The following is a 15,623-nucleotide window of genomic DNA, read 5'->3' as shown; positions in this document are numbered from 1 at the left end:
GTTTTTTCCCTTCTGTCCACAGAGAAGTCCTGGGCTTAGCTAACGGAGCGCTTTCTGCCAGCATGCAATGTACTTTACAACTAAAGCCACATACAGTATATTTGAAATGTTTTATTTAATGCTGAAAAATTTACCCTGGGGGACAGGAGGGTGTAAAAAGAAAGGAAAAGGCACCGTAATTAAGTCCTTGGAAATGATGAGGGTCTTTTTTTCTCTTGTCTTTCAAATAACGTCACTTTAATGTTAACTTCAAGCCCAAACATTCTGGAAGGTCAAGTCTCTTGGTAGCTATGGGGGCAGGAGAGGCAGGATGAGCTCCAGGAAGAATGGGGTGCTGGGGTCTGCGGTCACTCTGACTCTAAAGCAGGGTCTTAAGACATGAGAACCAACCCTGAGCAGCAGGAAGACAAATGACTCAAGTTCCAGAAGGAAGGTACCGTGTATATCCATGAATGAGGGCCCTGGGCAAAAGCCGAGGCCAGCGGTCCAAGACCGGGACCCAGAGGAGCAAGGCAGGGCCTCGCCCTCCAGACTCCTTCCTGCTCCGCCAGACCCTGCCGTGTGAGCAGCCCAGTCCAGCCGGCTGGTCTGCAGAGCGCCGGCCACCACCCGAAGATGCTTGAGCCAAGCTAGCACAGTCAAGGTCAGTTTCAGCGGAAAAAGGTAACTGTGACCGCGATGAAAATCCTGGAGAAAGTGTACTCCAGAACTCAGAGGCGTAAACCTTCTAGAACGAGTTCTTCCGAGTAAGACGCGTCGCAAGCATTAGAGCAGCAAGCAGCAGCCCCCTGAGCTGGCTCAATCCCGGCACCCATGCTAACCCTCCCGCACCCAAGCTCCCCACTGGCCCCTTCCGCACACAAGGGAGCCTGCCCAGGGCTCCCGTGCCTGCCCAAAGTGAGCGGAAACGGGGCAAGGGGCGGTTTCCCGACTTGGGAACTACAAGCTGGAACCCCACGCTGCCGACACTCGAGGAGAAGCTCATCTGGACCCTGTTCAACCCCAGAGTCTTCCTCTAAAGCTTATGTGGAAACTTCCCGTGCTTCTCTGGCCTCACTTCCCACCTGCCCCACCCTGGCCCCCACCTAAAGTGCCGTGTGCTGGGGCTGTGCTGGGGTGTCCGCGTGGGTGGCCATACCCCCCCCCCACCTCCAAGGGAGCCCCCAGCACCAGCCACAGGTCATGTCACAGGGTAAAGCTGGCAGCTGGCGGGCGGAAAGTCGCTCCTCTTACCCACAGCACGAGTTGCGTACCAAAGGGAAGACGCAAAAGGAAATTACCCAATCTCATAACCCCAGACTGAACATAAAGGCCGATCGTCACCTTCAGGTATCACCTTAGGACTACGTTAAAATAGACCTGTATCGGCGTCCCCCATGATCCGACGTAAAATCGTTACTATTGCTTCTTTCAGAGGACCACGAAAAGAATTTATAGCCTACAAGAAAGGAACTCAATTTGCTTAAAAAAGAGCAACAGCGGGTGGGGGGAAAAGCGTTTCCTTCCCCCACCCTCACCCCGGCCCTCCTGGCTCCCGGAGCCGCGCCCCGACTCTCCACGCTGCCGCTTCAGGAGGCGTCCCTGGAGATCCAACCACTTTCCGTGAGGAAATTTAAAATCCTTTTCTTTAGCACTTTGTCCAAATAGCTAGGCAGGCGACTTTTGGAGGGAATCCCCTGTCGCTTCTGCAGGTGGTCTTTGATGATGATCGTCTTCACGGTCACGTAGCGCGCGGGGCTCAGGTTCAGGGAGCTGCAGAGCACCTTCTCGCGGTCGGACAGGAGCTCGAAGCCGGGCAGGTTCTCGATGGCCGCAAACTCGCCGTCCTTGCCGTCCTCCCTGCCCCGCCGGGCGCCCGCCGCGCCCTTGTTCTCCTTCCGCTTCTCACGCTTGTGCCGCGCCGCCTCGTACTCGGCCGACTCTTCCATCTTCGTGATGCCGTTGCGCCGGTAGCGCTGCAGCTCGCGGATCTTGGCCCGCAGCATCTTCTCCTTGTGCATGTTCTCGAACAGGTCGTCGAACTCCTTGCACGACATGAACTGGTAGAGCGGCCGCAGCTTCAGCCGCAGCTCCTTCTCCTCCTTGGTGATCTTGCGCTTGGCCGGCCGCTCCTTGTCCTTCTTGTCCTTGCCCAGGAAGGCGGGCACCAGGTTGTAGTCGCGGGCGATGTTCTTGCGCCGCTGCCTCTCCCTGAGCTTGCGCACGTACATGTCCACGTGCGCGCGCTTCAGCTCGATCTCCACGTCCTCGTCGTCGTAGTTGACCGAGAGCCCGCTGATGAGCGTCTCGGCGTCCTGGTCGTACTCGATCTCGTAGTCGTCGCGCAGCGGCATGTAGCCCAGCTGCTGCTGCTCGGCCACCGAGATGTCTAGGGGAGGCAAGGGGGTGGTGAGGCTGGGAGAGAGGGGCCCTCCGCTGGGGCACGTGTGGTCGGTCACCCGGTTGGGGATGGTGTCGGGGATGCAGGCTTTCCCCAGGTTTCCGTGGATGTACATGCTTACGTAATGCTCCATCACCTCCTGGGGGGTGCGGGAAGCTCCAACGTGAGCGGCCATATCTTCCTACAAGACAGAGGTCACAAGTTATTCCCAAAGTCGGAGTGTCGGGCTCGGGGCTTGCACGGTTCGCTGAACATTTTCACAAAGGTGTGCCTGGACCGCTTCCTGTCCACACCTCCCCCACCCCCAAAGGGCATTCGATGGCTCCTCCTTGTAAGCTGGGCCCACGGCAGGGATGTGGGCACTAGAAGGAGCCGTCAGGGACCATACGGGCAGGGATGACCCGGGCAGGCACAGCTTGCCGGGGCTCACTGCTGGAGTCGGCTGCACGCTGACACCGGAACCCCCATCTCAGGTCCAGACTTTGCTCTCCTGGGTCCTTGCAAAGGACCAGCAGAGCCCACTGCAAACCCTGCACTCTCGGGGCCAGCAGACTGTCCCCCCTCTGTGAGCGGAACAGGACACGGGTGGGCAGTGGCCACAGAGCTCCTGAGGTGCCCTGCCTCTTCCCAGTGCGACCAGAGCTGCCCGCCCAGGGCTCCCGACCACAGGAGGGACCCTGTTCCACGGCACTGCCCGCCTCCAGGGCCCCCGGGGGGGTAGGGAGGTGGCAGCCTGTCCCTTTCCTAGGTGGCGGTGCAGAGGACCAGGTAAATGCCTTTCAAAGGGGTGGGGACCATCACTGATGACGGCGTCCACAGTTGGGTAGTTAAAATCCGCCCGGTGCTGCGAGCACTCACTCCCACAGAAGGTGACCCGTGAACACAGGGTTATTAACGAGAGGAAATTATACAGCTCCCCCAATCTTTTCCTTCTGCCAAGAGGCCTCTTCCTTAGTCAACCGCTAAAGCCACTTCACAAAGTAGCTGCCCGAAATGCGCACTCATTCACCGGCAGCCACTCGGCCCCTGCCTCCAGCCCCCACTCACCCTGCACTCTGCTCTCTCGGCTCTGGCGGCCGCCAGGGCCCCACATCAGCTGCTCTGCGCCCCAGTGACACTCACCCCTGCAAGACTGGGGTGGTCTCTGCACCCCCAAAGGCCAAACTGGAATCCAAGAAAGCAGCCAACCCACCGGGGCTGACTGGTGACAAACGGGGCGCTGTGGGAGGGCCACGCTCCCACCCCACATCCGGCCCGCACCTCAGGCACACGGGGCACTCTTCCCACTGGGTACCAAGTGCCCGGTGCAGGGCTCCACAGCCCGGGGACAGGGGCGATGCTGGGGCCTAATGGCAGAGGCCTCTTGCCAAGAAAGGGAAAATTAAAGCAAAACCAGATTCTGGTCTTAAGGAGATGGACTGTGGACATGATTAACTTCTCTAAGACATTACCATTTGCATCAGATCTGTTCATTATATTTCCCAGGAAGCATCTGGCTCCCCCCCCCCCCCCGCCGCAAAAAAAAACCCCAAAAACAAACCAAGTCACAATCATCCCCAGCATCTGCTGCCCCTGTGTGACCCATGCTGCTCACTTCCCATCTCTGGGCCTCGGGTTCTTACCAGTAAGGGAGATAGGGGTCAGCCCCTCGCCTCCACAGGTGCTGCGGGCACCGTGCACAGAGCACGGGCAGAGGCTTCCGGTGCAGGAGCCGGCTCTGCGAGAGTGAGGGGGTGGCCAGCACAGGCCGGTGGGTGTCCTTCTACCCTGGCGAGCCGTGCCGGAAGAACACCGTCCCCGACACCATCCCTTTCGGGAAGATCCGGAGGGCGGAAATGCCCACATGTGCCCAGCCTGAGCCCCCAGTGGCCTGGCCGGGCAGCCCGAGGCATGGCCAAGCCTCGCCCGTCAGCTCCCCCACCCCTCGCCGCAGTGGCCGCGGCCCCTACCAATTCAGAGTCGAGTGTCCGGGGAGCCTCCTGGGGGAGGGACTGGGGTACCCCTTCACCCGGAGGCTCGGAGGGGCCGGGCTGCAAATCTGGGCTCACGCGGTTACGAAGTCGGGCCCAGGCCTCGGCTCCCTCCCTGGCCGGGTGAGGAGACCTGTAGAGACAGTGGCTGTGAGCGTGCAGAAGCCGAGCCGCCCTCCCAGAGAACGTCTGCTCACCCCGAACCTCGGCAATCTGCCTTTCAAAAACCATTGGATGCTCAGAGCACCACATCCAGGATGAAATTTAAATCCTGAAAAACAGAAGGGTTCTGAGGAGTCACATCGAATCATATCTGACCAAACCAAGGTATTTTTATTTATTTGTTTAGAGGTTCTTCCGATCACCTTTGACACTCTGGGAACGAGAGCAGAGAACAGAAACCGCAGGGAAGCCTTGGAGCACTGGGTCGGAGCAGGGACACACGGGACCGCCCTCGCCCAGCAACGGTCCCCTCACACACGCAAGGCAAGTGCAAACGCATCACGGGAGCGTGTGTACACGCTGCTACTTTTGTGCAAAGGAGCTGGAAGACGAGATGCTATTTGCTGGGGCTACATCAGGACACGACAGGACACTCGGCCACGCGGGGCAGCAGGGCTGAGCTGGGAAGGAGCCACTCCACCATACACCTGTTTACAGCTTAACCGTTTTCAGCTGTATGAACACACTGTCCAATTTTAAATTGTAAGGAGCAATCCCCCAACGGGAGGAAGTGTCAGAAGAGTGACTCTGTCCCACTCTGCGCACGGCTGTGGGCCCAGGACCTGGCACCACAGCACAGCAGCCAAACCCGAATTACAGCTGAACAAAATACCAGCCAGCACTCCCCGAACGTGTCACAGTCACAAGAGACAGAGGAAGAACCATCCGGACTGGAGGAGACGCGTCAGCGAGACATCACTGGGGGCTCCTGGGTGGGCCCCTGGCCGGTCCACGGTGAGAGAACGGTTCTGCATCGATGCAAACGTCCTGCTTTCTGGAACTACACCGTATGCATGCAAGATGCTAACATTTTGGGAGGTTTACGGGACGGATGTATATGGGAACTTTGTGTACTATTTTTTCACTTCTCTGAATGAATCTAAAATAAAAGTTATTTAATTTAAAACATAAAGTTAAGGGGCACCTGGGTGGCTTGGTTAATGAAGCATCTAACTCTTGATTTTGGCTCAGGTCACGATCTCACGGTTCATGGGACCGAGCTCCGAGTCGGGCTCTGCGCTGACAGTGCAGGGTCTCCTTGGGATCCTTTCTCCCTCTCTGCCCCTCCCCCACTGCACATGTGCTCTCTCTCAAAATAAATAACTTTTCTTTTTAAAGTAAATTCTGCCTCCTAATTCCCTGTTAAAGAATTCTAAGATTTACATCCAAATGTTAAAAAAAGAAAACAGTACTTGAGAGGACTCTACCGTTACGTGAACAGCGCCCCCCCCCCCCCCCCGCCACGGACAGATGCAGTGTTGCTCTACATTCACAGGCAGGTGACAACAGCAATGTCACACTCTACAAACATGCACCCTCCTAGGGACACATGGATGCAGGCTGACCAGTGACCGCGGCTCGGAACACGAGGTGTCTCCTGCTTCACGCCCACAGCCTGGGCTCCCCACCTGGCCAGGCAGGTCAGCCAGCTGTGCCGACGCTCCGGACATCTGGCCCCTCTTCGCGTGACAGAGGGGGATTTGGACTCTCACATGGACCCAGGTTGTGAGTATTTACGAAGCCACAAATTAGAGGGGCCAGCGTCTTGTCACCAGGGGCCCAGGACCCCCCCGACTGATCAACCTTATCCGTTGCCCAATGACAGCTAAAAGACCTGCCAGGAATGATGCTGGCCATCGGCCACCACTGGAAGAGAATCGCCCCCGGGGGCCGCTACCTTAGTTTAATGATCACTGACGAAGGCCCAGGAAAACACACAAAACCTGAATTTTCAAAGACTTTGAAATAGAGAGTAACACGACAACGGAACAGCCTAAACGAGAGTGAAGACACGGCTTTGGCTCTAACAAGAATCCACAGAGGACAGACAGGTTCCGTGGAGCGGAATATACTTTAAAAGAGGATTAAACACGGCAAGAGACACAGCACCCACCTTCCACCCCCTCAATGTTTAATCTTCATGGGTCGGCAGTCACGCAAGACCTGCCTCCCTCTCGTGAGGGACTAGTGTCCTGTCACCTCACTACAGCGCCACAGGTGGCCGCAGCAGAGCGGTGCCAGGCCAGTTCTTTCCCTCACGTGTTCAAGACCAAAGTCTCTGCTTAATACAGATGACGGACAGATGGACAGGCAGAAGCAACAAAGTGGGTTTGGGGGAATAGATCTGGACAGGCAAGTTCAACTCAATGAAACCACATAAATGTACCCTGCAGCTGGTGTTCTCCAACACAAGGAGCATGTGGGTCAGCACCCCACAGTCTATAGTAACACAATCCCAGTTTTGTTTCTTTATGTTAACTAAAAACAAAGACACCACTTTTGGAAAAAGATAAGGAGAGAGAGGTCCGCTACTTCCTTAAAGTCCTTTGAAAAATCAAGGAAAACACGCCTCCAGGACACTGACCGGGGCTCTAAAGTCTACTCTCCAAGGTCACTGGGCTCCCACTAGGACGCCTCCCCTCCAGGACAGGAAGTAAGCACCCCAGTGAGTCATGACTCCACTGGGTTCTCTGGGCGGTCTGGTCTCCTTCCGGCCCTTTCATGGCTCACTGGAGCTAGCCTCCAGCACCTGAGCAGGGACAGGAAGGAGAGAACAGTCCAGAGAAATCGTGGGCGATGTGTGTGGGCCGGCTCCCCCAGCGGAGCCGCTCAGGGTCTCTCTCCTCTGTTCTGTGGCCCGCACACACCTGCAGCCGCCCAAACACTTCCTCAGCTAGGCCTGTCTGCCAGGCACATCCTCCAGACAAAAGCAAACCCAGCGGGGTCACTCCTGCCTGACAAACCTTTAGAGGCTCCTATCAGCCTCCTATCAGCGAGTCCACTGCCTCTCAGACTGCACTGGCCCGTGACCAAGGGGAAAATTTTTAAAAATTTTTTAAATGTTTATTTATTTATTTTTGAGAGAGAGAGCACGAGCAGGGGAGGAGCAGAGAGAGAGGGAGACAGAATCCGAAACAGGCTCCAAGCTCCGAGCTGCCAGCACAGAGCCCGAAGGGGAAAATTTTAAAACACAGGGACAAGGGGTGCTTGGGTGGCTCAGTCAGTTAAGTGATTTTGGTTCAGGTCGTGATCTCACAGTCGTGAGATGGAGCCCCATGTGGGGCTCTGTGCTGGGCATGAGCCTGCTTGGGATTCTCTCTCTCCCTCTCTCTCTGCCCCTCCCCCACTTGTGTCTTCTCTCTCAAAATAATAAACTTTAAAATAAATAAAATTAATAAAATTAAAGGGGTGCCTGGGTGGCTCAGTCGGTTAAGCGTCTGACTTCGGCTCAGGTCATGATCTTGCTGGTTCATGGGTTCAAGCCCTGCGTCAGGTTCTGCGCAGACAGCTCGGAGCCTGGAGCCAGCTTCGGATTCTGTGTCTCCCTCTCTCTCTGCCCCTCCCCCACTCACACTCTGTCTCTTAAAAATAAACATTAAAAAAATATTTTTAGGTAATAAAATTAAATAAAACACAGACGATGTAAGGGTCTCCCATAAAGCTAAACGTTTCCACTTAAAGGACAGCCCTTCATTGCCAGATTACGTTGTTCTTATTGGGCAGTACTAAGATAATCTTTTTTTTTGCAAAATGGTAACAGATTATTAATTGGACCTTTTCCTTTTTTAAATATCCTCACCCGGCAAACTTGAAGTTAGCAACTCAGCCTTCAGAACTTTTTTTTCTTTCAACATAACTAGTCCACCAAGTCTGGGGGTCTGGGCAGCACGAATCTGTCAGGTCGGCCGGAAGACACATGTGTTTCCAAAGGGCCTCTCAGATCCGCGCTCGCCCCAGTCAGACCCCACAGGCCACAGGTGCCCTGGAACCCCTGCTGGGAAAGCCCTTTCTCGGTGCCGCCAGGCGTGGCTTCCAGTACTGGCTCCACCCTCGCTGACTGAGGACTTGGACAAATGACTTAAGCTCCCAGTGCCTCCGTTTCCTCATCTGAATTAGGGAAGCACCACCACCACCTGCGTCGTGCTGCTGGGGCGAGCAGATGACGCATGGCCCTAGCTGGGGGCTGGCTGTTGTCGCTCACGCAGCTTGTTCTCGCCCCACACCCAGGTCCCCTCCTCCAGGGAGCCCGCGGTAACCCACCGAGCTAGGTGTGGGTTCTGGCTGGGCCGCTCATGGATTGTGATCCTCACCCTCCCAACTTCAGCTTCCTCATCTGTCGTCCCTTCTCTCACAGGGTTTTGTTAGGATAAAGTAAACCATCGTCACAATGAACAGGTGTGTGCGTCTGCACGGGTCACCTGGATGCATCCCCCGTCAGCCCCACTGCACAGACGAGCAGCTCAAACCTCGGCTGCAGCTCCCCCCGGGGCTTCCGGAGCTGGCAGTCTCGCTCCAGAGCACACGTCCCTGTCACCACTGTCATCCGGGGCATCTGGCGGGGCAATGACACGGTGCGCACCACCGGGAGAGCTGTGCAGTCAAATGCCTCCTGATCCTTTAAAAAGGCAGAGCGGGGCCAGACCGCGGGGCTTCCGCGCTCCTAGAACGACACCGTCTCCAGCTCAGCGCCCCCCCCCCCCCCCCCCCCGCTATGTCTGGGGTACGTGCCCTCTTCGTGTACAGGCCGGCTCTGCTACCTGTAGCTTCCCAGAGCACCTCCCCGGGCAGGAGCCCTGCTACCCGCCCCCGCCCTCAGGGCACACCCCTCCTCAACCAGCAGCACCTGCCCTGGAGGCACCAGGCAGAGGCCAGGGCTGGCTTGCCTCCCCAAGGGCTCGGGAGCCAGACTCAAGAGGCGGACCTTCCTTCTTCTTCAAGGCAAGAAGCTTCAAAGAGACAGAAGCAGCCAGAAGGCCCAGCACACGAACCCACGGGTCCCTGGACCGCCCTGCAAGCAGAGACCCCAGGAGCAGCTGGGGACAGCAGAAGGGAGAAGAGGCCTGCACAGGGCCAGCGAAGAACAGAGAGCTGAGGGATGTCTGTGTCCTAACGGGCAAGGAGGGACCGCTCTGGCTCCGGCCCCGAGGAAAAGGGGGGACGAGACCCAGAGCCCCGTGGCCGGCCTCCCGCTCTCCTGCCTGGCAGCTCGCTCAGCCAAGTCTGTGAGCCCAGCACAGCGGGACCCGGTCCCTCCCGAGCTGTGGGATGTGCGCCCGCCGGGCCCAGTGTCACCTGACCGGTCACCGGCCTAACACCCGGGCCTCGTCTCCCAGCTGCATCCCGCCCGGTCCGGCCTCCAGTCACCCGCAGAGGTTAGAGAAGAGCCACCCGCCTCTCAGGGGCTGGGAGGACGGGGCACCCGCTGCTCGGCCACCAAGCCCGGGCCGTCCCCGTGCAGCCCCCGCCTCCCCCGCAGACACACTGGTGGTCGGTGCCACCTCCCACATCAGAGGCCGACGACTAACACCGGCTTGTCGTCGGTCCTTACAGGTCACCAGCTGTTCCAGGGACCCCATTTCCCTTGGCCCCTGAATCCGCTTACGTGGGAACGTTCTGCAATCCTCGGTTCCAGGTTCCCCAGCCTCCTCTCTAAATTCAGAGAACTCACACAGCTGTGACTGGCCCTCGAGGGGACAAGAACCTTTCGGGTCAAATACACCTGTGAGAGCCTCACCAAGTGTGTCACAGCACGACGGGGCCTCAAAACAGGAAACAGGTGACCCAGTCATTCCACCGCGAGGCGTTTACCTGAAAGAAGGGCGGGTGCGGACTCCGACACGTGTGCAACCCGTGCCCACCGCGGCCAACTCCCAACAGCACAGGTGGGAGCAGCCCGGGCATCCGCGCTGGACGGACGGTCGGATGGACAGTGGGACGGACGCACAGCAGAATGTTACTCGGCCTTAAACAGGAAGGACTTTGAGACACCCTACGTGAATGAACCTTGAGGGTGTTAACCTAAGCGAAATAAACTAGTCACAAAAAGCCAAATGGTGGGGAATTCCTCTTATGTGAGGTCCCAAGAGGAGCCAAATTCCCAGGTGGAAGGCAGGAGGTGGGCGCCCGGGGCTGGGGGCGGGGCAAGCAGGGCGCTGTTGTGTAAACAGGTACAGTTTCTGTCTGGGACGATGAGAAAGTTCTGGAGGTGGTTGGTGGGGATGGCTGTCCAACAGTGTGAACGTAACTAATGTCACTGAATCGGACACTTAAAAATGGCTAAAACAGAGGCTCCTGGTGGCTCAGTTAAGTGTCCGACTTCATCTCAGGTCACGATCTCGCGGTTCGTGAGTTCATGGCCCCGCGTCGGGCTCCGTGCTGACAGGTCAGAGCCTGGAGCCTGCTTCGGATTCTGTGTCTCCCTCTGTCTCTCTTTCCCTCCCCGGCTCGCACTCTGTCTCTCTCTGTTCTCAAAAATGAATACATGTTAAAAAAATTTTTTTTAATGGCTAAAACAGAGGCACCTGGTGGGCTCCGTCAGTACAGCGTGTGACTCCGGATCCCGGGGTCGTGAGCACAAGCCCCACACTGGGTGTAGAGCTTACTTTAAAAAAATGGTTGGGGCACCTGGGTGGCTCAGTCGGTTAAGCATCCGACTTCGGCTCAGGTCATGATCTCGCGGTCCGTGGGTTTGAGCCCCGCGTCGGGCTCTGTGCTGACAGCTCGGAGCCTGGAGCCTGTTTCAGATTCTGTGTCTCCCTCTTTCTCTGACCCTCCCCTGTTCATGCTCTCTCTCTGTCTCAAAAATAAATAAATGCTAAAAAAAATTTTTTAAAAATGGTTAAAATGATAAATGTTATTTGTATTTTACCACAATAAAAGAAAAGGGGGTCTTACTCTCTCTACATCAAAGGTTCTTAAGGATAGGGTCCCCGAACCAGCCCCAGCACCACCAGCATCGCCCATGAAGTTGGTAGAAATGTGAATTCTCACACCAGACCCCAAGGCCCCAGACCTATGACTCTAAACCCAGAACCAAGGCAGGAGGGGGCAAGGTTTGTGTTTTAACACGCGTCCCCCCACCCCCACCCCCGCCCAGGGTGTTCTGAGTCACACTGCAGTTTGAAAACCACTGCCCTGCATAAATCTCTTACTTCTGGCTGGCTTCTCCAGCTGGGCTCTTCCCTCCCCCTCCCTCTCCTTGATGGCAATTAAGAACCCCACTGTCAGGATGCTCCTGGGATGGGCCTACCCGTTCTAACCAACACGCAGAAGGGCCTTCCGCCTTGGTGAGAAGGTGAACGTTCCCACGGTTCCCAAACATGGCTGCGTGGACCACATCCGAACTCCATGGGGGTCTTTCTATAAACACGTATTTCCAGACCCTTACGGATGCCAATTCAGGAGGTCTGGGGGGGGCGGGGGGGGGGAGGGCCTGGGAATCTGGGACTCCTCAGGGAACTCTGCATGCACTCAGGAAACCAGAGACAGATGGTTCTGGGCATGGAGTCAGAGGACCTGGGTCAAATTCCAGCTCTGCCACGTTCCTTCACCCACAGCGGTTTCCAGCAAGATCTGTATCTCTTAGCTCTGAACATGAGCAGCACCCACCACAAAACCGGCTGCTTCCAGGCTCTCGACACCCTTGTGATGTGACTCTGGCTCACTGTCCACCTGTCAACCCTTCCCTGGTGTCATATTCACAGGCATCTCCCCACCCTCCTCAAAGACACGGGCACACAGTGTCAGAGCGCAGCTACACAGTTCTTCCGCAAACCCTCCCGGGCTCACCGTGAGCGTCCCTCAGCCACACCGTCCCTGTGAGTCTGCGCTTCAGCCCTCGGGCAAATGGGAGCAAACAGCGCCTGACTTCACCCCCCTTCCCCCCGCCAGGAATCCCACACAGAGCAATGCCATCTGGAGTTAACAGGTCACATGTGACATCTGAAAAATTAGAGCGAACAGGCTCACCTTCCTCTACATCACTGCTAGGGATTCGTGTGCCGCCTCTCTCCACACGGCACCCCAGCCGTGAACCCTGCACTCCCCTGGTCCCCTGGCCATCTCCCCGCTGCCCGTCCCATACACTGACCTCCCACTGAACCAGGTCAAGACTCTGCCTCTCTGAAAAGCCCTTCCAGGCCGGCCACACCTTTAGCTGCACCAGTAAGCTCCCAGCCTCTGACCCACAGTATTTAATGCTCTTACACGAGAGGTTAAGGCCCACACTTCGGAATCAGCCAGGCCCGCACCCGAGCCCTGACAATACGGGTGACAAAAGCCAAAGCATCCTGGACAAGTATTTTAAATTCTCCACGTCGCTGTTCCTTGCCTGTAAACTAAAAACCCACTCCCGGAGCTGTTGTGAAAAGCACGTGATGGGGTACACATGCCAAGAGCCTCACTCAGAACGGGCACATGCTCAATACGGCACACGTGGGACACATTGCTTATGTGCACGTACCTGGACGTGTGCTCGGAAGGAAACCCCACGACGCAGAACTGCAGAAGAGCCTCAGATGAAGCACAATGAAGTCTAGCGGGTAGAGCAGGTGGCCCGAGAGCACAGCTAGAGAGACACGAGAGCCCGCAGTCTGGCAGCACTCCAGGCGTGGTCAGCAGGCAGAATCTCTGGCCTCCCCCTGAACCCACCGCGGGTTCGGCAGGGAGAAGCCCCCTCGGCACCCAGGCCCGAGCCCCTCCTCCTCCTCCTCCTCCGGCTTTGCCTCTTGTAAGAGCTGAGACTGCTGGCTGCTTTGAGAAGGAATCCACAGTCCAACAAGCTCCCCAGGTGATTCCTGTGCACGTTCGTTTCAAGAGTAGTGCTTTGGAGAGGGCCCCCTTCCAGCCCCACGCTCCCCCCAAAATACTACAGACAGTTTAGTCCTCATGTGTTCCCCCACGGTGCTGCAGGGAAGGCAGCGTGGACCAGGGAGCAGGGCAGCTGGGAGTACAGACTCTGACGTGTAGCTATTCAGTTCAGAACGCGCTGCCCAGGGCTGCTGGGAAGATTTCACGGGAAACAAACTGCTCAGCACACTGCCTGGCACTCAGCAAAGCGCTGGGGCCACCTTAGCTATTTTTGGCAACGACTGCAGAGAGAAGTGTGGAGAGAATGGAGAGGGAAGCCTCTCCGAGGCTCTGATGTGGAAGCAGAAAGGCCAGTGACGAGCCATGAACGGGAGGAAGAGCACTCTAAGCAGAAGAGGGAAAAAGTGATCAAAGGGGTAGCAGCTGAGGTCTCCGGAGGCCATGAGATTTACTCTAGGTAGACCTGGAAGCCGCCGAACGCCGATGTGTTGGGACATGTCCGCAAAGATCACTCTGATCATGGTGCACAGAATGGGCTGGAGGGCACAAGACTGAAGCAGGAAGACCAGCTAAGGAGGCCCCAGAGGTGGTCAAGGCAAGAGAGAAACACCAGCCTGGACTAAGGTTGTGAGCAGTGGTTAGGTTCTGGAAATACGCTGGAGATACAGCTGCTGCCCAACTGGGTCTGGAAGAAGGACCCGAGGACAGAGGGCTCTGAGTCTGCAGTCTGCGAAACTCAGTGAGGTGGGGGCAGGTCTGGGTCACGTAGGGTCAAGATGTCAGAGCGATGAGCAGGGAGGACGCCCGGTAACGGCTCACCATCGAAGGCTGGAACTTAGGGAAGAGGCCCTGGCTCAAACGACTGAAGGCCGCTTGAAGCCAGAGACCAGGCCTTTCTTTCCTGCAGAGTCCTTCAGCACCGCGCAGTGCGCTCAGAGCAGACGCTCAAGGCACATCAACGCATTTCAAGACAAAATGAGGCTTTCAGAGCATGGCCATCGCCATGCTGGCGCTTAGGTGAGGATTCGTGGAGCGGTGTGTGTCTGGGAGTTGAGAGAAGAGGAAGGATTCCCAGGCTGCAGAATGGGTATTAGTCCCCGGAGGCTGGCTCACTTCACGGAAAGGAAAGCAGGCCAGGTTTGGGAATGAGGGGAAAAGAGTGGAAAAGTCTTCCAGAGGGAGCCCAGGAGGAGGGGAGTATTGCCAGAGAAGCAGCAGCAAGATGAAATACCGGCTCGGGGAAGGAAGGGGGGCCTCGTGTGGAAGGGTCTGGAAAGACTAAGGAGCTGGGGTCGTGGCTCCTCTCCCTACTTCTCATCGCGCCTGCAGGTGGACACGGATGAAAGCTGCCCAGCCCCAAGGGGGAGAGCTCCTCAGAGACTGTCCAGAGAAGAGCAGCCCCTGTCCCCCCACCCCCCAGGGGCCTAGCACACGACCCCGCTGGCCTACACGAGCCCCGACCTCGCCTTGGCCTCTCAGCTCGGCCTCCACACCCCACTCCCGGCCCAAGCTCCTTTGTTCGGAACTCACCCAGCACTCGTCCTAGGGTGTCCCGGGCCTGGTGGGGACCCGGGGAGCCACGAGTCCCTGCCGGGGGACACAGGGCACACGCCCCGACAACCGCACAAAGCCAGCGGGGCCGTGTACAAAGCAAGTGCACGGACGCCTGAGAAGGCGGAGGGCGGGCGTGAAGCCTGTCTGGCCGCCTCCTCCTCCACCACCACCACCACCACCACCACCACCACCACCACCACCGTTCCCTGGGGCAGAACCGAGTCCTTCGCCAGTCCGCGCTCCTACTGCTCTGTCAAGTCCACCGACCTGTCCCCGAGCGGCAACTCGACTCGGGTCAGGCGCGGGTCTTGCCCACAGTGTCTGGCTTCGGCCAACACCTATGGAAGTCCTCCTGAGGTCAGGAAAGCCACGGTCCGAACCCCCACCTTGCTACTTCCTGGCTGTGTGCCCTTGGGCAGGTTGCTGCACCTCTCTGCGCCCGCCTCCCCGCCGGCGCGGGCACGGAGCGAGCAGGTGCGCGTCGTGCCGGCCGCTCACCCAGTTTCCGAAGCCGAACTGCTCGATGGCATCCAGCAGCAGCTGCTCCTCGCGGCTGGTCCAGCCGCCCTCGGCCTCGGGCCCCCACAGCGTGAAGCGCCCGCCGTCCACCAGCTGATAGCCGTGGTAGCGGCGGTGGTGGCCGATCTCGGCGCCGGCAGAGAAGCACTCGGGGCACAGCTCGATGTCCTGGCACTCGGTGCAGCGGAAGCGCAGCGGGCTCACCTCGGCCAGGCAGTACACGCAGTACTTCTTACCGAGCTCCGCCATCTTCCCCCGCCCGCCGCCCGCCGCCGTCAGCGCGCCGCCGCCCGCGCCCGCCGCCGCGCTCGAGCAACCGCCGCCCGCGCCCGCCGCCACCGCGCCGCCCCGCCCAGGCGCCGCCGGAGCCGGCCAGCCGGGCCGCGTCC

At 57.9% G+C, this 15,623-nt stretch overlaps 1 protein-coding gene across 2 annotated transcripts; it reads right to left on the bottom strand.

The window, feature by feature from the left end:
- Positions 1-91: 91 nt before the first annotated feature.
- TADA2B (transcriptional adaptor 2B) lies at positions 92-15,558 on the bottom strand. 2 transcript variants are annotated; one of them, XM_027075438.2, is made up of 2 exons: positions 15,214-15,558; positions 92-2,561 (listed from the first exon to the last, which is right to left on the bottom strand). In XM_027075438.2, exons 1-2 carry the CDS (start codon positions 15,481-15,483, stop codon positions 1,569-1,571), a joined length of 1,263 nt encoding a protein of 420 aa, XP_026931239.1. In that variant the 5' UTR covers positions 15,484-15,558; the 3' UTR covers positions 92-1,568. The 2 variants fall into 2 exon arrangements, with proteins under 2 accessions (XP_026931239.1, XP_053073601.1); XM_053217626.1 differs by lacking the exon at positions 15,214-15,558 and adding an exon at positions 4,330-5,776.
- Positions 15,559-15,623: the final 65 nt, after the last annotated feature.

The sequence above is a fragment of the Acinonyx jubatus genome, chromosome B1 (genome assembly GCF_027475565.1).
Source record: "Acinonyx jubatus isolate Ajub_Pintada_27869175 chromosome B1, VMU_Ajub_asm_v1.0, whole genome shotgun sequence".
NCBI classification, from domain to species: domain Eukaryota; kingdom Metazoa; phylum Chordata; class Mammalia; order Carnivora; family Felidae; genus Acinonyx; species Acinonyx jubatus.
The sequence above is the reverse complement of the archived record's forward strand: the minus strand, read 5'-3'. Positions and strand labels throughout refer to the sequence as shown.

Coding starts and splice junctions, on each gene's coding strand:
- TADA2B (XM_053217626.1), bottom strand. CDS start 4,602: ATGTGGTGCTCTGAGCATCCAATGGTTTTTGAAAGGCAGATTGCCGAG. Junction 2,562..4,329: donor GGACACTCGACTCTGAATTG/GTAGGGGCCGCG, acceptor TCTGTCTTGTAG/GAAGATATGGCCGCTCACGT.